General features: G+C 47.3%; 4 protein-coding genes across 6 annotated transcripts; 1 reads left to right on the forward strand and 3 right to left on the reverse strand.

Moving 5' to 3' along the window:
• Nucleotides 1–394: 394 nt before the first annotated feature.
• Nucleotides 395–6,660, reverse strand: ak2 (adenylate kinase 2). Of its 2 annotated transcripts, XM_086014311.1 has the most exons (9): nt 6,304–6,660; nt 6,164–6,196; nt 4,063–4,282; nt 2,722–2,847; nt 2,528–2,638; nt 2,357–2,451; nt 1,960–2,032; nt 1,238–1,460; nt 395–608 (listed from the first exon to the last, which is right to left on the reverse strand). In XM_086014311.1, the coding sequence occupies exons 3-9, from the start codon at nt 4,159–4,161 to the stop codon at nt 601–603; spliced, it is 735 nt and encodes a 244-aa protein (XP_085870437.1). In that variant the 5' UTR covers nt 4,162–4,282; nt 6,164–6,196; nt 6,304–6,660; the 3' UTR covers nt 395–600. The 2 variants fall into 2 exon arrangements, with proteins under 2 accessions (XP_085870437.1, XP_085870438.1); XM_086014312.1 differs by lacking the exons at nt 6,164–6,196; nt 6,304–6,660 and having other exon boundaries at nt 4,063–4,302.
• illr4 (immune-related, lectin-like receptor 4) lies at nt 5,283–8,401 on the forward strand. Its single transcript, XM_086014310.1, is given in 7 exon segments — nt 5,283–5,444; nt 5,447–5,536; nt 5,977–6,075; nt 6,159–6,245; nt 6,331–6,482; nt 6,560–6,684; nt 6,768–8,401. Coding segments are annotated over 7 exon segments (861 nt in total). The 5' UTR covers nt 5,283–5,308; the 3' UTR covers nt 6,940–8,401.
• LOC147131968 (zinc finger MYM-type protein 4-like) lies at nt 7,280–20,331 on the reverse strand. 2 transcript variants are annotated; one of them, XM_086014308.1, is made up of 27 exons: nt 20,104–20,331; nt 18,949–19,339; nt 17,592–18,245; nt 16,959–17,149; nt 16,594–16,841; nt 16,278–16,452; nt 15,609–15,812; nt 15,331–15,484; nt 14,922–15,037; nt 14,682–14,852; nt 14,147–14,297; nt 13,898–14,070; nt 13,641–13,788; nt 13,482–13,565; nt 13,219–13,290; nt 12,374–12,405; nt 12,083–12,248; nt 11,843–11,955; nt 11,558–11,762; nt 11,336–11,458; nt 11,133–11,242; nt 10,615–10,786; nt 10,230–10,381; nt 10,029–10,143; nt 9,359–9,607; nt 9,152–9,290; nt 7,280–8,442 (listed from the first exon to the last, which is right to left on the reverse strand). In XM_086014308.1, exons 1-27 carry the CDS (start codon nt 20,164–20,166, stop codon nt 8,190–8,192), a joined length of 4,824 nt encoding a protein of 1,607 aa, XP_085870434.1. In that variant the 5' UTR covers nt 20,167–20,331; the 3' UTR covers nt 7,280–8,189. The 2 variants fall into 2 exon arrangements, with proteins under 2 accessions (XP_085870434.1, XP_085870433.1); XM_086014307.1 differs by having other exon boundaries at nt 13,219–13,293.
• Nucleotides 20,332–20,818: 487 nt separating this feature from the next.
• LOC147131969 (uncharacterized) lies at nt 20,819–22,438 on the reverse strand. The gene has a single exon (XM_086013563.1). The coding sequence runs from the start codon at nt 21,824–21,826 to the stop codon at nt 21,206–21,208; it is 621 nt and encodes a 206-aa protein (XP_085869689.1). The 5' UTR covers nt 21,827–22,438; the 3' UTR covers nt 20,819–21,205.
• Nucleotides 22,439–22,691: the final 253 nt, after the last annotated feature.

Genomic DNA, 22,691 nt, shown 5'->3' on the forward strand with positions numbered 1-22,691 from the left:
GTAATGAGATAATAATCCAGGAATATGAAGCTTTATGAATGTCATTTTGATCATATTGAGAGACCAAAAAAAAAAACACTAACCTGTGCTTTCACATTTTTTTTCCGGGGCCGATTGGGTACCTGTTTATAGCAGTACTACAGGAAGAAGATTTGACCGCATCTAGTAATGCATGTGGTTAAGAAAGAAACCTTTAAATTACGATGCTGTTGTAATGACAAAATTGAAAAAATGCAATATAGGTATTCAAGGCGTATTGAGTGCCATTTGTCAATATTGATTTTTTTTTTAATCAATATTCTGTACATACAGTCAAATGTATGTGAAAAATGTCAAGAAATGTTTTACTTCCAGTCAGCGTGAGAGTAAATGGACCAAAAAATAAATAAATATGTGCCATTGATAGAAAAAAATGAGGTTTATTAAAGACCAAGCACAGGGAATGATCAAGAAGAATCCACCGCAATTTGAAGCCCGGCATCAAAGCCCCGTCACAGTGAGGAGGTTTCTTTCATGCAACCAAACAAACCAACCACCAGGCCATCTGTCTTGTCTCTCGCAGCGTTCCTCCAGTCCTTGATGTGAGTGCATCCCCGGGATTCAAGCGGCTGGAGAAGAGAGGGGAGGGGGGAAGAGGGTGTGTTTGTTTAGTTTCAAGAGCAGACAAAGCCAGTCATCACAGGGGCATTCTGGGAAGTGACTTAGACATGAGCTCATATTTTGGGGGGAAATTAGCTATCAAAGTGGCCGGCTGAGCTCGAGTAAAGAGTGAAACGTTCCCACCGGGAACGCCAAAAACATCTGCTATTGTTTTTTTTTTTTTTTTTGCCGCCTCTCTCATCAGTATGCAGGAAACGTGCGCCGACCGGCTGGACTCATAACGCCACAGAACGAGGAGGTCAAGGACCATCTGGATGAAAATTGGTAAAAGAAACATTTTCTTGAAGGAAAACCTAATTGTTTCAGTGTCGCATTTGCGGTCAACGACGTAAGAGGTCGGCAAGCTAGGCGCTGCAGGCATGCGGCTTTTAAAAGTTGGGTTGAATTGTCAACGAAAAAAAAGAAAAAAAAAGAAATTTCCTGACATTAGGATCGAAACAGGGAGGTTTCACTGCACTTGCCAAATAACAGCCGTTAAAAAACTGCAGCTGTTTGTTTACCAGCAAACTTGGACTTGCAGCCAACACGAGTGACGGCTGTGAAGAGTGCAAGGAAAGGTACGAAGAGGACACTTTACAGGCGGTGGCGCGGGCCGGGGAGGCCCGGGTGGCGGCGGTGAACGCGGCCACGATGGAGGCGAAGACCACGTCGGGGCTCTTGGCGGCGTCCACGGAGGCGTGGATGCCCCTGGCGCTGTAGTAGTGGACCAGAGGCGCCGTCTGGCGGTGGTACGCATCCAGCCGAGAGCGCAGAGTCGTCTCGTTGTCGTCACTGCGGCGGATCAGGGGCTCGCCGGTCACCTGGATGGAAGAACCCCAAAAAAATAATCATAAAAAAATAAAAAAAATAAAAAAGGAGGAAAGATTAGATTTGTATTTTTGGCATCCCTCTAAAAATGATGAGGAGCCCTTTCGGCATGTGGTTATTTTGTTTGCTTCAAACCGTTTACGCTTGGGTTAGGAAAGTGCATCGTCTATACATTGAAAAATGTATTATCAAAAATGGAATGTATTTGATTTAAAATAGCATTTTTGTCATGAATCTGGCTGGGAGGTGCGCGCTCCAATGCGGACCCCCAGTGGCACGGATGAAAAATTGTGGCCCCCCCCCCCCCCCCTCCAGCATTTAAGTTGGCTCTCCCTCATCTAAATAGTTTAATAAAAACAATTTTCATGAGAGAAGGAATGTTCATATCAAGTTTGGATCTTAAAGCTGCTCCCGTAATGTTCCATTTCATCCACCAGCTCGTTTATGCAATAAACTAAATGTTGTTGAATAATATAATTGTCGCCTCCTTACGTCGTCTTTCATGGCCTCTTTGGGTGGGTTGAACTCCTCGTGGTAGGAGCGGCCGCTGGGCTGATGGATCAATCTGCCGGGATGGAAAACACTTCAGAGCGAGCGACAAAAGTGCCGATTTGTTTTTCCCAAACCACTCCCACGTGCGGAGGGAAATCAGTCCAGTGGAAAGCCTGAGCTAATGCGGCAAAAGGATCATCCATCCCCCGCGGCCCCCTCGGCTGCGGTGTCCTTGAGCAAGGCACCGATGCCCCCAAATTGCTCCCCTGATCCAGAAACGAAGCTCCAGTGTGCGCCGCTAACGAGTGAGCTACCAGATGCTAACAAAATGCGATCAAAAGGCTAACAAAACGAACTTGAAGAGTGACACGCGGCGTCAGCAACAGCAAACTATCACCTGCCGCAGATCCTGCGCACCAGCAGCGAGTCATCGACAGAAAACTCGACGACCGAGTCCAGCCGCTCGTGTCGCTTGTCCAGCAGCTCGTCCAGCTGAAAGGCAACCAACGCAGGACGCGTCAACGGAAGGCGACCCGTCAAAGCCCGACAGCGACCCATCAAACCTCACCAGCTCGGCTTGCTTGACCGTGCGGGGGAACCCGTCCAGGAGGAAGCCTTTTTTGCAGCGGGGCGTGTCCAGGTTGCTCTCGATGAGTTCCACCACCATCTCGTCGCTCACCTGAACCACAGGAAATGGCTCGTGCTTGACAGGTACCCTCCCCCCCCGGTGGAGGTCGCATGACGGACGGAAAGGGCGCTCACCAGCTTGCCGGCGTCCATCGTCTTCTTGAGCTTGGTGCCCAGCTCCGAGCCCGACGCCACCATGGCCCTCAGCATGTCCCCGGTGGAAAGGTGACACACGCAGTAGCGATCGGCTAGTCGGGAGGCCTACAGGACGGGGGCGGGGACACTTCATTGACTACAGCGGCCCGTTTAGGCAGCAAACTATTTGGGCCTTAATACGTGTATCCAAATTAACGTCCATCAGTAGGGCCTTATTTTTTAGGTTAAAAGCTACAAAATATCTTAGGTTAAGTTAGTAGCTCTTCTAGTGTATTCCATTAATTTTTAGAGCAGCCCATTTAAGCAGCTCGTGTTTTTTTTTCGTCCCCGTATTTGTGCATGCTTCCAGCTGAGGAAACACTGCGGGAACGTCAAGTCGTGTTCACTGTTGACTTTGTAAACATGACGCTCCTCTGGGCCAAAAGTAGAGCTTAAGTACTCGCTGGCAATGTGCAGCTATGTACCATGTCCTACTATGGATACTCAATGTTTAAAAAAAAATAAAAAAATAAAAAATGTAGTGTTGATGTTCTCCTCTATTGTGCGCGACTGAACTTGACAATCGCGTACAAACTACAACTGACTACTCACATGAACTCCTAACGACTGACCTTTGAACAGATACCGACTCGCAACAGAAAAAATGCTTTATCAGAAAACAACATTCTGAGGTTCCACATTTACTGTTCTAATGTTGTAATTGAACCACATAAAACATGGCAAGATTGTCAAGGACAACGCGGATCACAGGTGAGAAATAATGGCACTAGTGTGGATATCCGAGAGGCTATAGCGGCAATGATCGCCCCTTTCATTTACTGCGCTCATGCATTTGGCAACAGAGACTCCCCACGCTTCGCTTGCTGGCTGGCTACAGTTACATTATATGAAATTAGTTGGGAGTTGGCATGAAACCCGATTTTGAAACCTAACTTTGCACGATTGAATCACATTTAATAAATGTAATTCTAATGAGTAAAATGTAATGAATTGACATTTATTTTAAAGTGTAGACATATTTTGAGCCCACACTGTATGCTTTTCACACAAGTTGGGGAAAGTCGGGTTTTGATTTCGTTTATTAAAAAAAACAAAAACTTTCTTACATTCCTTAACTAACTACTGCGCAGGCCTGAAAAACTGACAACCGCATATCAAACGCCGATAAGTAATCAAAAACGTGGTGTTGGCTGAGTGGAAATCGGATTTAAGGCATTATGAAAATTTAGCATTAGCCGCCAGCTAAATTCCAGAAAGCACCACGCGTACAAGCTAGCCGCGACGAGCTAACGCTAGCCGCCGCCGCCGCCGCCCGCTCACCTGGGTCCCCTTCCCGGCACCGGGCGGCCCGAGCAGGATGGCCCGGATGCCCTCGTGCACGTCGGCCAAAGCCTCTTTGAGCTGCGCGCTAGGAGCCATCAGAGGGAGGGGGCAGATGACCAAAAGAGAAACTTTGTCCCAAGTCTGGCGGATGTCGTTCTACAGCTGACAGCTCAACCAAGTCACCCGGGGAAAAGGACGACGCTTCGCTAGCGATTGGCTGGAAAACAGACATGCACCGCCCCTCTCGGATGAATGCACGTTTTTATAGGTGCTCGGTGTGGGCTGTTAAATATCGCATGTGATGATTGGATGGAGATGAGATGACGGGTCGATGGCGCCCCACCCCTTTATTTAAATTTAAAAATTCAAGTTTATTCAGTTTTTCTAACATAAACGCCGACTTTATTATTGACTCTTTTTTGGTTTGATAGTATTCGGGGGCAAACATTCAATGAGCCAAGTAATACACTACGTGGATGAATCAATTAAATGTCAAATGTATAATTGGCTAAGTAATTTTGAACGTAATGTGTCTATCAATTAAAAAAACACACACCAAAACTATGACTGTAGATTCTCATCGCAGAATTGAGAAAACTGGACTCTTGTATTTTTTTCCTTGTTTTCCTAAAATGACTTGGGCAACTAAAGTATTTGTCTAACGTAATGTCCATTCATTAATTCAATTAAAGATTGATTATATCAATCTTATTTGTAAGTTACATTAGTTTAATACATTTATAGATCCATTTTCTGTATTGCTTGTTCTGTAATGTAAATGCTGTAAATTTAGATCTTATTGTACGTATTGTTATTAATTCATGGACAATTTAATAAACTGCTTCATAATTTAATCAACTCAATTTTAGCACCTCTATAGGATTGATGACAGTGTTTTAAAAAAAAAAAAAAAATTTGCTCAACATCAAATTGATATCACCAGCTTTTATCAGCCATGTCCAATTTTGCTTCCTGTCAGGGGTCGTGATTGCTCTCCAATCTTAAAATGTTTTACAAAAGAGAATGTTTGGTTTTGTCTGTTTACTGGCAACTGGTCATCCAGCCGCCTTTTGGGTGCAATTCTGCTGAACTTGCAAAAGACTCTTTTGGCACAAAAAAGGAAGTGCTACTCAGACGATAACAAACCATCTGATTTTGGTGATTAATACACTCCTTCCTCACATAAGCCTGAAACAGGAAGACAGTCAAGTAGAAATTTTAACGCTTCCTTCACCGTGCAAAGATGCCTGAGGCTGACGTTCTCTACTCTGACTTGGTTTTTGACAAATCTCGGGGAAATGGCGGCAAGGGTGAGGGTTCAACAACAAGTACAACTCTTGTAGAATTTTTGCAAATTATTGAATTTTTTGTCAAACTGGATGATTTGGTTGGACAGATGCAGCCTCGTCAGCGCCTGAAACAAACTACGCCACGGTTAAGGTGGCAAAAACGCAGTTAGAGCCACAGCACGGTCGGTAACCGACTCAAATTGTGTCATGTCCTTTTCCGCGTGTAAAGAGAGTAATTTAACGTATCAATTAAGTAAAGCTGACAAAACTGTCAGTGACGAAACTGTGGGGGGGAAAAAGAAAGTGGAACAGTCAATTCAAAGATTTTAGTCAAAATGCAGTGATTTGCTTTTTCGTGAAAAAGATAGCAGTAGCATTTCAATAAAATTTTAAAAATGACTGACATTCTTAAAAAATGATTGTTACCTAGATAGAGCCTAGATGTGTACTATATTCCTATGGATTTATTAAGATCCTATATACAGTACAAAGAGATTTACATCTCTAACAAGGGGCTTTAGAATGGATCCATGTAGTACACCATCACTGGCAAATGAGTTAAGTTACAATGTGACTGTCATGCAATGTACAATTTGAGATTTGTGTGTATATCCCAAAACAGGTAACAAGCTGGCGAGGTCAAAATTGATGCCGGAAAGAGCCGCCTTAGTGGCATTGTGCGTTCTCCTTGTGCTGGTGCTTGGCGCTCTTTGTTACGTCTGTGAGTTGCTGCTTCATTTAGCTGTTTAGCGTATTAATTTATCGTGTATCAATTATTCATCAGGGCCGCCTCATGTCTTGCAGCTTACCAGAATGTTCAAGGCAGGAAGAACCTCCAACATCTAAAGGCAGAGCACAAGGCGTGGAAAGCCAGTCGGTCAGACGGCACGAGTGAGTCGAAACCCTTTAGTGCGCAGGCACATACATTTGGGAGTTAACCACAGCTTACCAAATCGTCTCTGTGGCGTCTCCCAAGATGGCGTCTGCAGGAGATGTGACCCGGGTTGGGAGCTTCATGAAGAAAGCTGCTACTGGTTCTCGAGCAGCACGTCAACGTGGGAACTGAGCAGACGCTACTGCCGGCTTCATGGTGGCGAACTGGTGACGATCGACAGCCGCGGCGAGCAGGTGCCACAGCCGCCATTTTGATTCGACCCGCAGAAGGTGCGAGTTTATGACACCCGCCCTTTGCCTAACCTGATTAGAGCTTCGTGGAGAGGCGTCTGAGGGACAAAATGGTCTTCCAGGAAGACAAGTTCTGGATCGGCCTTACGGACTCCAAGCAGGAGGGTCAATGGCTGTGGGCGGACGGCTCGCCTCTTAATCTGAGGTTGGAAGATAAAAAAATTAAAAAGTTTTGAAGTTGTTTTTTGGGGGGTCAAATTTCATCAATCGCGTGCCCATTTTGCTCAGCTTGACCTTCTGGGGCCGGAACGAGCCTGACAACTGGTTGGGGGGGGGCGGTGAGGACGGCGAGGACTGCGTCCGCATGGGCGAGAAGGACGGCGCTCACGACCTCCTGTGCTGGTTCGACAAAGCCTGCCACGCCGCGCACAAGAGCGTCTGCGAGAAGACGGCGCACTGAGGACAGCCGTCCTGCAATTTCTTCTGACCACAATTTCTCCTCGTCAAGTGGAAGTCCAAACCTTTGACAAAGGGACCTTAAGTGGCCCAACCTGGAAAACAGGCGAGTGGCAAAAAAAAAAAGTTTATTTTTAAGTATATGCAATATTCAGTTTCTTCCGTCACTCAGTTGGGTGAGAAACAATGTTCACATTTAACTTTTGCTAATAAAATGAATTTTTAAAAAAAAAAAAAAAAAAAAAAAAGCTCACCTTTAGGGTATGTGGATCTTGTGTAGTTTTCTGAAAGTTTCTGAGACAAATGGCAACTCAAAAAATAAGTGATTAATCTAACGCCAACGGTTAACATTCGCAGTTTTATTTGAATAAAAAAAAAAAAAAAATACAAAATGTGTGTCAAGGGATACATGAATGAATATACGTTTTTATTTGTACATAGCTAATATTTGGGGAAGGCCATCTTGTTTTGTCTTAAAAGGTGCTTTGAATGGCAACTTTTATGTATTCAAGTAGTTTTACTCCGCAAGATTGTTTAGTTTGTTCTAAACTACACCAATTAATATTGTCTACTGCAGTGATTCCCAACCACAAATGATCCAATTGGTCTAAAAAAAGATGATTTTTTTTTTTTACAATTATCTTCATTTGTGCCAGCGATGTCTACCTAGCAACAGGCCAAACAATGAAATGCTCTTCCACTAAAGGGCAAAAGGTAAGAATTAATTAACCAGTGCTCAGTCATTCATACAACAGAATAAAAGCTTAACAGGCAAAAAAATTCACACTGAGTGAATTAGTAACAGTAAGTAGACATCCTCATTATTTGATCATATTGTAAATACTTACCGTGACATTTTTGCTTGGTGATGTGCCGTGAGAATTTTTGAAAGTAAAATCTGTGCCTTGGGCTCAATAACGGTTGGGAAACACTGATCTACATCATTGGCGATAGAGGAGTTCACACGGTACAAAAACAGGACAGTATAATCTCGTTGTCCATTGACGTTGGTCGGACCTTGAAAAAGAAAACAGGATTATCAATACATTCCAAACAAAACAAAACAAAACAAAAAAAAGCTCGACATGGAATTCCAACTGTGATTCCTTCCACTCCAAAGTTTTTGGGAAGGTCAGCCTTGCTGCCTTTCGTGTCACAGAAAGTCTGGTCCTAATCTAAACGTGGCAACTCTGCTGCTGCCTTCAAGACACTTTTGATTCAGTCTCCTCCGTAAGAGTTCACAGGCTCGTCACGTCATGGCCAGTCGTCGTCGTCGTCGTCGTCCCCGCCGCCGCCGCCGCCGCCACCGCCCTCGTCGTCTTCGGGAGCGAGCGTCCACTGCCTGGTGGCCAAGTGCAGCTGGCGCACGGTGAGGATGCGGGTGAGCATGGCCTCCTTGGTGTCCTCGTCCAGCGGCGTGGCCGAGAACCAAAGCGGGCTGTTGGGCACGCAGCAGCGCTCGGGCAGCAGGTAGAACACGTCCGTGCGCTGTTTGACCGTCTCCGAGCTGAGCGGAAATGCATTTTGGGGTTGGGGTAGCAAAAAAACAAAAAAAAAAACAAAAACAAAAAAAAAAACAGGCTGCTGAAGATGGTTTCTGGCATTTCAAATCTAAAAATACTTGAAAACAAGGGTGGGCAAAGTGCTCAAGGGTCACATTTTGACTTTCAAAGCTGACAAATGGGCTAGCTCATTTGTAGATTAGATTTAAAAATATGATAAAAAATTATGCTTTCTGGAACTTATCTTTTGTTATTCACTGGAAAAACAGTTTTTACCATCTTGTGGCTTGTTGGTGCCAAGGAAATGTTGACGTTAGATGAGGAACCTCAGACAAAAGTAATGCTTCGGCACCATCTTGTGACATCTTGGTGCTAAGTATGCTAAATATGCTAAAGTGAATTTGAGGATCATCATTTAGACCAAAGTCATTTTTGCCACCATCTTGATGCTGAGGACGTATGTTGACGTGAGTGGAGGCGCATCATTTAGACAGAAATGGTGCTTTGGCACCATCTTGATGCCATAGCGATGTCCACCCTTAAGCCTGATGGGTCGAAATAACCCACATTGGGCTATTTCTAGCCCATATTGGGTTTGTTTCAATGTGCAAAATGCCTTACTTTGTGATTATTTTTTAATTTTTTTTTATGATTTACAAACTAAAGAACCAAATATTGAATGAGAAACGGATTCAAAGGTTGCGGTATTCTTACCACTTTGACAGGTAGAATTCGTAGAGACGCACGGGGCAGCGCAGCGGATTGTCCGTGTTCTCCTTCATCTCCAAGATCTTCTCCTCCTTCACCTCCTCGTCGTCGTCCTTGCGCCTCTTTGCCGGCGCGCCGTCCATATCTAGACACACACGCGATGATCACGCTTCATAAGCACATGTACCGCCCGAGTCAAGCAGCCGGCCCAACCTGATTCGCCGTCAATGGGCGCGATGGGCGGGTAGAAGCGCAGGAAGGTGGTCTTGACGTTGCCCTGGGCCGTCTTGGTGCAGCGCATGACGTGGGCGAAGGAGAGCTGCTGGTGCTGCTCGACGGTGGTGAAGCCGAAGTTCTTGCAGAAGAAGTAGAGCAGCGTGTTGAGCAGCACGATGGGCGAGTACACGCCCAGCTGCTTGCAGTCCCACAGGAACTCCTCCTCCACGCGCGAGTGGATGTAACCTGCCCGAAGCGATATCGCCATTGCATTGAATCGCGCATTAGAAAATGGGCGGGGCCATCACTTCAAATTCCATCGTGATTTCGATTTTGGCTTCTAACAATCCTAAAAGCAAAGAAAAAGTGTCTTACTAAAATGACCAAGAGAGCAGACGGTGCCAGATTTTGGAAGCATGAATTTGAAAGCGACCTTAATCATAGTTGTAGCGCGTCGTTTTTAACCTGGAGTTAAAAGCATTTACATGTTTTCAATCTTTACGCAGTCACTATAACAATACAGGATACCAGCAAATCCGAGACGCGTATTAGATAAAAGTACAGAGAAAAACGGCTTTGGAAAGAAAGAAATTAGTCATTTTTATCCATGTCTTTTTATTTGATATAAAATGTGAGATTAGACGTCCGTAGCTTGTTGCTGACTCACCGCTGGTAGTGATTGTAGGTTGGAAGCCTCTGAGCATGTTGGTGAACTCCGTGGAGAACTTGCAGTAGAAGCTGTCCGTGAAAATGTTCTCCACGCGGCCGTTCTCAAACAAATGCTGCGACGGGAAGACAACGGAGGTGAGCGAGCGACCAGCCGGGCCTCCGAGTCGGAATTTGGACGGAGCGGGCGGGCCGGTCTTGCCTGCTGGATGCCGAGGCAGAGGTAGAAGAGGCTGTCGGCCGCGTATCGCTCGCCGGACGGCCGCTTGACCTCAGCGATGAAGCGGCACAGGCCGTAGCTCAGCTCGGCCGAGGTGCAGCGGAGGAGGTCTTCTTTCAGCACCAGGGGGCGCACTGGTCAGCGTCCAGAAAAAAACAAAAACACCACCTCAGACTTGGACGGGACGGGGGGGGGGGGGGTCCGTTTTAGCAACAAATAATGGCTGGGTGATGAATTGATTTTAACGATCATAGTGATGGTAGAACCCCCACCCAAAAAAAAAAAAAAAAAAAGAATGAGATCTGAATTCAAAATATTATTTGACGTCGCCCAGCCCTCGCCACAATTATTTCCCTCGCCGACTCACTTCCGATACGCGGCGTCTCCACGTCGGGCTGAGCGTCCCTCCAGCGGATCCATCGCTTCCAAGCGTCCACGCCGTACTCACTCTTCAGCTTCGGGACTTTGGGGACGGAGCTCTTGGCGGCCGATCCTTTTTTGCCGGACACCTCGGCGCCCTTGTTTGACTTCTTACGACCCTAACGCACACAAATAAAGACAAAGAGAGTTATTAGCAGTTGCAGATTTATGTGGAACGCCTTGAAAAATGGACATCACTTGAGATATGACTATAGTGATGGCTTTCATTACAAGTCAAATTCGTTCCACACTCGTGACTCAAAATGAGGGCATAAACGATTCATTGGCCGATATTGGCTTCCCCCCCCCTCAATTTGATCTTTTGTATACCTTAACATGTGACAAAAATAATGATATCCAAACATCACCCCCGCAAAACAATCTGCTCCTTTTTTTTTTTTTTGTATGACTTTTGAACAGGGGTGTTAGACTTTTTCAATGCCCGGCACGTGTGACAACGCTTACCCTCGTCTCTCTGGTTTTGCGTGACGGTTGCCGTTTTCGTGAGCTGGTGGGCGCGGGGCTGGCCGGCGGGGTGGACGACTCTTGCGCCTGGGTCATCCTCTCCAGGGTGTCTAAGGAGGGGTGGGGGGAAAGCACGGCAGGCGTCAGAGGAGAGCGTCATCGGGGGAACCGGGCGGCCGTCGCCGCCCAGTCGGACGCCTCACCGATGGGCAAGTCGGTTTCGAGGTCCATGGGAGGCGGCGGCGGCGCGTTGGGCTGGTCCCAGCTGTTCAGCAGGTTGGCCAGGTCATCCGTGTTCAAGTCGTCGCCGTAGGTGCTCATCGGGTCTGCTTGGGAAACACCAGAATGTATGAAGGAAAAGCAATCCCCCCGCCCCCACCAAATTCTCTGGAGTTCCTGCGGTGAAAATTTCACACGTCTCCCACCTCCGCCTGCAGCAATTCCCGGCGGCGCCTCGCCCTCTTTGTCGGCCCCGCCCTCGCCTCCGCTGGTCTCGGACACCATCTCGGCCATGAGAACCAGCTCGGCCTCGAACGGGTCCTCCGGGAACTTTTCCTTGATCTTCTTGATGGTCTCCACGATGCGGTCGGCGTTGTCCACGTTGACGGGCAGCAAGACGGGCACGGGAAGCTGCGGGACACGCGGACGCGGTCACCGAGACGAAGGCGGCAAGATGCCGCGCGTCGACCGCTGGCGCGTTTACTACGTACAGGCAGGGGCACGCCCACGGGATTGGGGGTGCACTGGCTGTACATGTTCATGGGCACGGGGACGTACACCGGCACGGGAATGGGGAAGAACATGACCTTGGGGATGGACACGTCTGGAGGAACAAGAGCAAGTGAAGGCAAACGTGTAAGAGTGTGGCACAAGTAGGGAGGGCTGAATCATTTTGGGGACCCCCCTCCAAAATTGCAATTGCGATCGATTGAATGTGAGTGCAAGCGGACCTGTCTGCGCCTCAACGTCGACCGTCTGCGTGCGGCAAGAGACGCCCTTGTTCTGCACCAGCGGCTTGCACAGCAGAGCCTTGTTCTTCATGCTTTTCGAAGCGGTGGTCGAAGTGGGCGTGGACGGAGACGGCCTCTTCTTCTCTGGGCTGTCGTTGATAATGATCTGGTGAGAGACGAGGAAACAAATACATTTTTTTTTTTTTTTTTTTTAAACCAAGAAACAAGCAAATAAACGCCAGTATGGGGACTTGTTTTCGTTCCCAAGTAGGATGGCAGCCGGCAGCTTACCAGGTCAGGGTCTGTTGTCTGTGAGTCAGCACCTACAGACAGAAAAAAAAAAAAAAAAAAAAGACAAGAAACAGCTTTGGGCTTTAATTCAAAGGACACTGTGCTGCTCCTTTGGTGTGCGTCTCGGCCAGCTGGGGGCAGACAAGCGAATATACATGAAGGAGACGTAAAATGGGAGTCATGTTCGTCGTTCTTTGCGGAGGATAAAGAATATATGACTGTGAGTAGGACGGTGCAATTAAGTGAAATTCAATTACGATTATTACACTCCACGGTTACAAAATTGGCATGATCGTAAAAAAGGATTATTTAACATTCGTTTATATTCAGTGCACTGTTTTACACAAGGAAATCATAATGGAATTTTTACATTTTAAAAAATGTTACAATAACTAATTTTGTCCATTTTGTTTGATCCAAAAGTAAACCATCATTTGAATAATCATGATTTCGGTTACTACCAAAATAATCCTGATCAATATTTTTTTTCCTAACCGAGAAGCCCTACCTGTGAGCATTGCTTTACTGTCTAGCTACGTGTTGTGCTATTTCTGCTAGCATTCAGCTAAACGGCCTACGACAAAGCTTTGTGGCTATTTTCAATACACAACATGCAATTACCTCTGTTTTACGTTTAGTTTGACAGTAAACTCCAACTGGGAGTAGCAATAAATTCTCATTAGCCAGTCAATGGTGTTTCACATGATATGTTAGCATTAAGCTAGAGGTCTTTTGTTGTATGAAATGTCATGATTTGGTGATAGCTATGCAATGTTTTTGTGTGTCAATCTTAGCGAAAAAACCTCAACTGGCAGCGAGAAATAACTTAAGCAAGCATGCTTTACCTCTTGTTCGGGGACCTGCGCAAGAGAGAGAGTCCTCTTTTCGTTTCCTCAAACTGATTTGATAGTCTCCCACTTCTTGACAGCAAGAAAATAAAAACAGGCACTAAGTAACACATGGAAAAGTTTGTTTGAAATCAGTTTGAAAACGTTTAAGTGTGTTTTGAGCATGCGGCATGGCAAGCTCAATTTCGCCTTTGCGGTGTCATATGAACCGAATCGCGTTCCACTTGGGTGGAGGGGTGCGCTTCGATTGCGCCGCGTACTTTGCTTGCCGGGCTTGTCGGGGGTGGCGCGGCCCGCCTGGTCCTGGCACGCGAGCGAGACCACGTTGGCGATGACGGGCGAGTCTGCAAGCACAACAACGCAGGCGGCGTTCAAGGCGCGTTAGCCGTTAGCCGCGCGGAAGGGCGGCGACGGCCCACCTGGCGGGAAGACGTCGCCCTGCGTCTTGACCTGGATGTTGCAGAAGTGGAACAGACACGGCAGGTCGCAGAAGTTGCGCACCTCTCCCAGCACGAAGAGGCTGTGCTTCAGTTTGCCTTTGCGGCCACACGAGGCGCACTTTGCAACCTGGCGGGCGGCACACAACTCAGTTAAAAAGCCTTGAATTCATTTGATTTTTTTTTTTTTTTTTTTTTAAATCAAGTCCCACCCCTGATTTGGACATTAAATGACTTACATGGCAGAAGAGCATGGTGTAATTGGACCGGCACTCCTCGGAGCAGAACTCCTCGCTGGACTCGCCGTAGAGCGCCTTCTCCAGCTTCTTGGACACGCACTGGCAGTACGAGCACGACTTGCAGTGCTTGCCCCAGCGCGCGTCCAGGTCGTGCTCGTAGAGCAGCTTGCAGCCTGCCGGAGAGCGGCGGCGACCGACGTGAAAAAGGAGTCGGGCGAGGGGCGGGCGAGGCGCCGGCGTCGGGCTCACCGTGGCTGCAGAAGGAGCAGTCCTTGCCGTTGATGCGCTTGACCTCTCGGCTGACCTTGTCCATCTTGCAGTACTCGCACTTGGCGCTGACGTTTTTGCCGGTTTTGAACTCCAGGGCGCAGCTCCAGCCGCACACAAACACCACCTTGTCCTGCGCACGCAGTCGGGAGAGGACGTAAACGGATTACTAGTGACAGAGGTGCAACCAAACTCTTAAAGGGATTTTTCCCCCCCCCCCCAGAATATGTCCATGTCCATATCCAAACATGGCATTCTGATTAATATTGCGTTTGTAAATAATATATAAATGTCCACCCGTTTTTAGCTAGCTCAGGGGGCGGCCATTTTGTCACTTCTGTCGACTGAAGATGACATCACAACTACTCGGGAATAGATAGCGACCAATCATGGCTCAGCCTCAGAAAACAGCTGACCCGCGATTGGTCGTTATCTGAACAATATGAAACGATCAAGATCAAAATCATCAAATCAGGAGTTCAGAACATGCAGAGAGCTTGTGCGCGCGTCTTGGCACCTTGATGTGGATGACGTCGGGCTTGGACGTGATGGGGAGGCTGCACTGGGCGCAGTCCAGCGTGGCCTGCGCGGCTTGCAGCAGCGACGGCGCGCCGCTGGGCTCCTGAGCGGACGCCGCCGTCAGCTTTGGGAAAATGGTGGCCTGCTTCTGTTTCATCTTGAACTTGTCCTAGGACCGCAACGCCACGCTCGCGTCAAACACAGCCGCGCATAATTCACCCGCGCGCGCCGTCGCTACCTGAAAGGCCATGACGCACGGCAGCGTGCAGAAGTTTCTGATGGAGGTGTCGGACATGGCCAGGTGGTACGCCGGCAGGGCGTTCTTGCCGCAGTTTTCGCAGTTCAGGTGCGTGCCTGGTGGGCGGGAAACGCAGCAATCAAAGTGGCGTCTTGGTGCCGAGGAACTATGAAATGAGTTGCGGAGCTTCATTTCGACAAAAATAGTGCTTTGCTGCCGTTTTGTGACATCCGGGTGCCGAGAAGCTACACTGAAGTGAGTTCGTCCGGGAGCTTGGTTCAGACGCAAGTGGTGCTTTGGCGCCGTCTCGGTGAAGAACTATGTTGAAGTGAGTTGCGGCGCATCATTTAGATAAAAGTCAGGCTTTGCCGCCATCAAGGAGAGAGAGGAGGCTCGCCCTATCTGGTACCTGAGGAGCTGACGCTCTGGACCATGAAGGCCATGACGCAGCTGCTGCTGCAGAAGAGGCTCACGGAGTCGTCGGTGGTGCTTTTGTTGTGGACCATGTCGGCGAGCGGCCGCGCGGCGCGACACATGGCGCACGGCAGATTCATCTTTACTTTCTTTTATCATCCCGCCCAAAAAAAACAAAAAACAAAAAAAAAAAAACGTTTTTTTAAAAACACATTTGAGTACGGTAGACTTTTTGTGTTGCTGGGTGTTTTATGACTTAAGATGGCGGCGCACCTTTTTGTACTTGATGAGACACTCGAGGTTGCAGAGCGTCTTGCTGCTGCCCTCCATCTTGAGCAGCAGCGGCCTCACGTGGCAGATGGCGCCGCAGTTGGCGCAGCCCGTCATGGTCAGCTGATTGGCGGTGCGGAAGCGCTTGAAGCACGAGTCGCTGCACATCTTGTGGACGATGCCGCTCAGGACAACCTCGTGCTTGCTCTGGTGGGGAAGACACAATTCATTTAAAAAAAAAATGTTTTTTTTTATTTAAAAAGTGCACCAGGAGTGCTGAGAGAATGAATGGAAATTAGGGCTGGGCAAATAATTGAGTTTATCGATGTCATCGAGTTGCTACAGATTTAAAAAATATATATATATTTTTTTTTTTTGTAATTGTTTCTTTGCTATTTGTTTTGTTGTTGTTTTTTGTAAGGAATCCAATAAAGTTAATTCGAAAAAAAAAAAAGAATTAAATACAGTACACCCAATATTTGAGATACAAGCCGAGGTTGGACCAATTTCGATCGCTTTGACTTAAGAGTAAAAAATTGATTCCTTCATCCAGACTTTTGGCCAAGTTTTCTTTTGTTAACATTTGACTCTGAAGGCGGGATGACTCCCATTTCCAGACGTTCTCAAACGCATCATTCCCGCGCAGCTGCGACGTGTCCACCTTTGACTTACAACGTCGTGTTTGGCGCACATGCTGCACACCGACTGCAGCTTGGACGACGCGAGCGCCTTGGGGTCGGCGCTTTTGTTGAGGTTGAAGGCGCTCAGGCACATCTCGCTGCAAAAGCCCCGCGTCACGCCGTCCACGTCCGGAGCCAGGATGATATCCTGAGGGCGGGAGATGCGCCTGGCCGACAGAAACAGACGGACGGCCGCGGTCACAAAGCGTCGAAAAAGCCGGCCGATTTAATACCAAAATCAGCCTTGGCGTTTCAACAAACACATTTTTCAAAATCCGTATGGATCTTCCCCTAATGCCGACACTCACTTTTGGCAGCGGTAGCAACTTTTGACGGTTTTGGACGTGCTGAGCGAGGAGGTGAGGCAGCCGGTGGAGCAGAAGAGCGCCGGCGAGCCTTTGCGCTGGTACGCCGTTTGGCCTTTGAGCAGCCCCTTCTGGCAGTGCGCGCACGCCATGTTCAGAGTCGCCGACGACGACGACGGTCGACCTCGTTGCCTCCTCCCGCCGCCGTCCGGAGTCACCGAGTACACCGAGTCGATCTGCAAGTCCTCTTCCTGATAACACAACGGCTTCGTTAAAGTGGCCAACATGGGCTACATATTGTGTGAATAATTAAAAAAAAAAAAAAACTCGCGCTACTGACGATCTCGAAGGTTGTCGGCTTGACTTGCCTTGGCAGCAACGGGCTCGTCCTTGACGGCCGAGGTCCCGGACACAAACGCCAGTTCGTACTCCTCGTCCTCGGGCTCGTCCTTGATTTTGATGGGAGGCGGCGAAGATGACGAAGAGGAGCTGGACGCGGAGAGCTTGATCAATTTCGTCCCGTTGGTCATGTCGGACGTTGACGCCGAGCCGCCGGACGCTAATACGAGAAAGACGAAACATTCTCAAACAAACTACAATAAATGTGAGAGTGGAATAAATATCCTCATCGCATATAGCAGTTTAAATCTTTTGTTTTTTAGGAAAGTCCAACATGAGTGTTTTGTTGCTTTCGCAGATGTTCAATAGTATTGGTTGGTTTATTTATTTATTCATTTTTGGGAGCATTGTTTTTCCTTCATTTTCTTCCGAACCCTCCGGCAGACCCTTGTGAGCAGATATCATGTCAATGCATACCTCATTATATCGAATGCGTTTTTGGTAGGCTGAGAGTTTTATCATCAAAATTTTACATACAAAAAAAAAGAAAAAAAGAAAAAACCTGAACAATTTTACTCTTTGTGTCGTAAAATCTTTCAGGGTTGTTTGGGATCACAAACCAACTGGAGTGCTGCAGTATGAAAATTTGGTGCGTGGCTTACTTGTTGCTGCTCTGCTTCGGGAGCGAGTGGCGTAGAAAGGCACATACTCCTCTTCTTTCTCCAACTCCTCCTCCTTCCTCTTATTCTCCTCCACTTCCTTCTCTTTCACCTCCTCCACTTCCATCTCTTTCACCTCCTCCATCATTTTCTCTGTCACCTCCTCTACCCCCTTCTCTGTCACCTCCTCCATCATCTTCTCTGCCACCTCCCCTACCTCCTTCACCTCCTCCGCCTCCTTCACTTTCACCTCCTCCGCCTCCTTCACTTTCACCTCCTCCGCCTCCTTCACCTCCTCCGCCTCCTTCTCCTTCACCTCCTCCGCCTCCTTCACCTCCTCCGCCTCCTTCTCCTCCACCTTCTTCTCTTTCACCTCCTCCACCTTCTCTTTCATCACCTCCTTCTCCTCCTCTCTCACCGCCTCCACCTCTTTCTCCTCCTCCACCACCTCCTTCACTTTCACCTCCTCCACCTCTTTCAACTCCTCCACCTCTCTCCCTTTTAACGCCTCCACCTCCTTCACTTTCACCTCCTCCTCCCTCTCCTCCTCCTTTTTCTCCTTCTCTTCTTCGTCTTGGACTTCTTCATCCACTTTCAGGTCGACGTTGGGTTTCGTGTCAGCGTCCGGCTCAATTTGTGCCTCATCTTCCTCCAACACTAAAGGCAGGAGAAAAATAAACACATATATATGACGTGCAGTGTTCTTGTAGAGACATTCAAACGCTTAAAAAAAAAAAAAAAAAAAAACGTCTGAATTGACTGTTGTGTGCATTCAGTGTAGTACAACGTTATGCCACGCATGTCGGGCAGCTACTGGGAGAATACGTGCCTGTGAGTTTGTGTTCCTGCTTGTGTTAAAGTAGCAGTTGTTTAAAGTTTTATTATTACAGTATTGTAACATCTATGCTCAATTCCAGTAGTCCAACTACAGCATTTCGCAACATTTGTTAGCATTTTTCCAGATGACGTTTGCAGGATGAAATGCTATGATTTGGTTTGACATTTTGGCGGAGTCATGTTTGGTGTTGTTCAATGTGCGAGTTTTACAGTAAACGTAACTCGGTATGGCAAATCAACATCTTGATGCAAGCATACTTTGCGCTTATTTGGAGAACTGTGCAAGCGAGAGAGTGAGAATAGGTGCAAAGAAGCGAAGTTAGTGTTTCTTAAGTTCAACTATGTTTCAACACGTTTGAAGGTGTTTAAAGCATCGTACAAAATCACTTTCTTTTAGGTCTGTCAAAATCATCATCTTACTTATTAAAAAATGTTAACTGCATATGCAAAATCATCATCTTACTTATTAAAAAATGTTAACTGCATATGCAAACAGTTACAGTGTTTACAACTGTGTTCGTACCTGTGCTGGCATTATTATCATCTGTGCACATCTGAGCTTCCTGTTCCTGCTGATCCACAGTACCGATGTCCATCATCTCGTCGAGGCTGAACGCTGCAGCACAGGCTCTTTTGCCGACAGTCTCCTCTGAGTCCGAGTCCTTCACCTGCACCTGCACGGGAGTGGCGTCCATCTCCTCTTCATCCTCTATGTCATCGTCGTCTTTTTCGCTGGCCAGGCCCCCTTCCTCGGTCTCGTCTTCCGAGTGGGATGGCGAGGCGTTCAAGGCCTCCATGCGACACGGGACCAGCGGGGTTTCGATGTCTTTAAGTTCAAACCTGTTCTCTTCCATTTGGTTTGGGAGGGAACTTCCGACATTGGCTGGAGCTTCAGTTCCCGTCGCTTCTGTTTCCTGTACGCCATCAAGAACATACAACAAAATCTTTAGGATTGAGAAATACACGAAGGCACCCTTATTTCTACTTCAGCTCTTTTCTAATGGATGCACTAGTTTTACGTAGTGCCCCATTGAGTCCAGACTGTGGACATATAACTGATATACCTTGTGTTATAGGCTACATTTAATTAAAATGTGTGGCAAGAGTTTTAGAAAAACATGCAGTTGGATTTTAAAGTGTCAATAAAAAGTTGTTACGATAAAAAGCATTATATTTGAGTGAAACTTTAGCAGAATGAGTGATCAGACAAAACATTTATTTTACTTTCAATGGGATTCTAACTAAACAAGTAAAAAAATGTATCACGACTTGAAAAATGATTATACTAACACAAAAAGTAACAAGTTGGGAAAATGTCGGCTTTCTGTAACTGTTGTTTACATACAAACACAACCACTGCTGCCCATTTCAACTGAATGAAATGTAACCAGGAATAACCTGGAGTGAACCTAACAATATTTTTATTATTGTCGCTCACTTCACGATTGGTGGACCGCGCGACTAGCTCAGCTCATGCTAAGCTAACGCTAGCATCCTGGCCAAGGTGTACGCTTTGATGCTAACGAGCTTTTGAAGCCAAGCGTGGCCGGGCTTTGCAAACATGAACATAAAAAACAACACATGGGCAGGGGGATGAATGCATTCTTTGGATACATGCGTTGTGAATAAATTCGTTTTATCGGTCATGTGCGACGGCGTGCGGGAGCTTGATTATTACCGCAAGTCGCACTTCATCGGCGGCCGGATGTTGACGTCCATCGCCAGTTTCCATTGCCTCCATGTTCGCTGCCAATGCAGAACACTCGGATAGTGCATAAAAAGACGACTCAAAGCATTTAATTGATTTGCAAGAGCGGGTGCACCCTTCAATCAACACCAATGGACCATCCTACGATGGGGATGTTACTAGCTTGACTAGCTTTTGCTTCTTCGCGTTTATTTCTGGTTATACGCAAAAAGAAGCCGCTTATTACACCCCCTTGTGGACTACTCCAGCAAATTGCAATAGAAACCCAAGTCATGCACGCCACTTGAATTATTTTTGATTATTTATGCTGAAGAAAGGCAAGAGAGAACGTAAAGGGTTGCTGTGTGGCTTTCGCATTTGAAATTTGGTTAAGCTCTCTCGGCAACCGTAGTCCTCCTCTATCGTTATCTAAAGAGAATAACCTGCAAAAACCTCAACCGTTAAGTGTTTAGGGTTGCGCCGCCATATATATACCATAAAGGTCACCCCCCACCCCCTTACCAAAAAAAATGATTGTCTTGAGTAATGTAGCAAAGCACAACGGCTAGCCTGCTAGCCCCATCAAAAGAGCGCGTCTGTGCCATTAATGCGAGCAATAGAAAGTCAATTGATCATAATAACTATGTCAGATTTTTTTTTTTTAAATCTTACCTGTTGAAATGTAAATTACAGCCGGCGTTCCATCTGGTTTTGAAGCAATTTATGTCAAGAAACATCTTTTCAACTGACACTTCACACATCTAAACAATATGTCAAATGTTTTTGCGCGTGACAAAGGTGAAAGGGTGCAATTAACCCCAACAGCCAGGATGAGTCATTGCCTCAAAAACTGCCAAATACCCAATGAAATTAGATTTAGAATTTGGATTATTTTGACATTAGTGGTTATTTGTGACATTCTACACAAAAATCTCTAACATTTCATCTGTTAACTCAAAAATATCATTGAAAATGTATATTTTAGTCACACTGACAATATGGTTGATAACGTGACATGTTGAAGACGATAAATAATAAAAGAAAATATAATTTATTTTGTAGCTGTTTACCAAAATCAGTGGTTGAGAAGGACTCAGACACTTTTGGCCAAACCCGGTGGCAACACCGCCAACCGATTGGCGTCTTCCTTCCTCAGAGAAGCCATTTTAGCATCCAACTCATCCATAAAGCCTTCGTCCACAGACTTGGTGTCCGTTTCCTCCTCTGCCTCCGTGGGCAGGAACACGTGGAGGTGATGGCGCGCCGGACCCGTGACAGGGCGCTGGTTCCAGTTCAAAACGCACGGCTTACCGATGACAGACAGCGGCTCGGGCTTGTGGCCGCGCATGGCCAGAGGCCCGAACGGTCCCAGGGGGCCGAGGTTCGCGGCGGTGGCCGGCGTGTGCGAGCGAGGCCTAGCAACTCCAGCTTTGGAGTTGAGCCGGATAGCTTGGGACACGTGGATGTAGGTGGGCTGGAAAGAGGGGAGGTCTGTGTGAGTATGACTGGTTGCTGGTGGTGGCTGGACCTTGGGGGGCCCGCAAGACTTGCAAAACGGAGGAGGCCGGATACAGCTGAAGGTTTCAAATGAGGCGCTGTCCTTTGTATGGTGCAGGGATGGCTCGCTGAGGCTGTAGAAATAAAAAAAAATACACCTTGACAGCGGGCAGCATGGTGGGGTAGTGGCCAGCACATCTGGATTAATAATACACATTACGGAACAGTACAGTTATGCCAACAAAAGGGAACATCACAATCCCTTCAATAGGAGGACTGAAAGCTACTTAATGTGCTGCGCACTCACTCGACACCCATCAAATCCTCCACTGGAGGGCTTTTCTTTTATGTAGGTGCACCACAGGGCGCTGCATCGGGTCCCTATCAGTTTCAAGCCCAGAGTTTTTTTTCGCCTGTTGAGTGGCACACTATGCGGGTAGGGTGGGACGATGCTATCAAACGGGGCACAACAATGACGCCGTAATTCCAGTCACAAGCTTAACTTGCCCTCTGTTGACACCAAACATTTGACACAGTGGAAAAGACGAGCCGGGGTCGATGGCGGTCAACGCCGCGGGGTGCCGGGTCAGCTCAGTTTCACACTCACAGGGATTTGGAGTTGGTCATACTTGGCATGTCCATCCATAATGCTGACAGACACACACATGAAAACAGCCTACTTGGATGAGATTGATGTGTGAAATGGAAAGGCAGCAGGTATTCTTTGACCCCACAAATCAACAAAACTCCCATTCTCAAAAAAAAACTCAACAGAAACTGGCCCCAATTTTTACTTGACCAATCCCAATACTTTCACTCATATAGTGTTTTAAATTTACCTGAATCTAGACATGTTGATGCCACGCCTGCCAGCAGGTGCTCTGGTGGGCACGCAGAGCGACGGCAGCCTCAGCGGCGTCGTTTTCTTGCCGCTCCGGATCGGAGCGGCGGGTCTCGGGTACCAGGGTCCGCCGATGCCCACGCCGAGCACGACGGGCGGCGGCGCACCAGCGATGCCACTCATGAATGGACACGGTCGCCGCCACACACGGACATGGATGGATGCGGTTGTCCTCCTTCCG

This window comes from Filicampus tigris, chromosome 18, assembly GCF_054856515.1.
Source record: "Filicampus tigris isolate MCC_2025a chromosome 18, RoL_Ftig_1.0, whole genome shotgun sequence".
Lineage (NCBI taxonomy): Eukaryota > Metazoa > Chordata > Actinopteri > Syngnathiformes > Syngnathidae > Filicampus > Filicampus tigris.

What these genes read in the sequence shown, in the direction of transcription:
- ak2 (XM_086014311.1), bottom strand. Translation starts at nt 4,161, where the DNA reads ATGGCTCCTAGCGCGCAGCTCAAAGAGGCTTTGGCCGACGTGCACGAG. An exon ending in GTGCCGGGAAGGGGACCCAG is followed by an intron (nt 2,848 to 4,062) that starts GTGAGCGGGCGG and finishes CCCGTCCTGTAG; the next exon opens with GCCTCCCGACTAGCCGATCG. An exon ending in GTGCGCAGGATCTGCGGCAG is followed by an intron (nt 2,033 to 2,356) that starts GTGATAGTTTGC and finishes CCATCCCGGCAG; the next exon opens with ATTGATCCATCAGCCCAGCG.
- LOC147131968 (XM_086014307.1), bottom strand. Translation starts at nt 20,166, where the DNA reads ATGGAGGCAATGGAAACTGGCGATGGACGTCAACATCCGGCCGCCGAT. An exon ending in CCGATGAAGTGCGACTTGCG is followed by an intron (nt 19,340 to 20,103) that starts GTAATAATCAAG and finishes GATGGCGTACAG; the next exon opens with GAAACAGAAGCGACGGGAAC. An exon ending in GGGAATTGCTGCAGGCGGAG is followed by an intron (nt 11,459 to 11,557) that starts GTGGGAGACGTG and finishes TTTCCCAAGCAG; the next exon opens with ACCCGATGAGCACCTACGGC.
- LOC147131969 (XM_086013563.1), bottom strand. Translation starts at nt 21,826, where the DNA reads ATGTGTATTATTAATCCAGATGTGCTGGCCACTACCCCACCATGCTGC.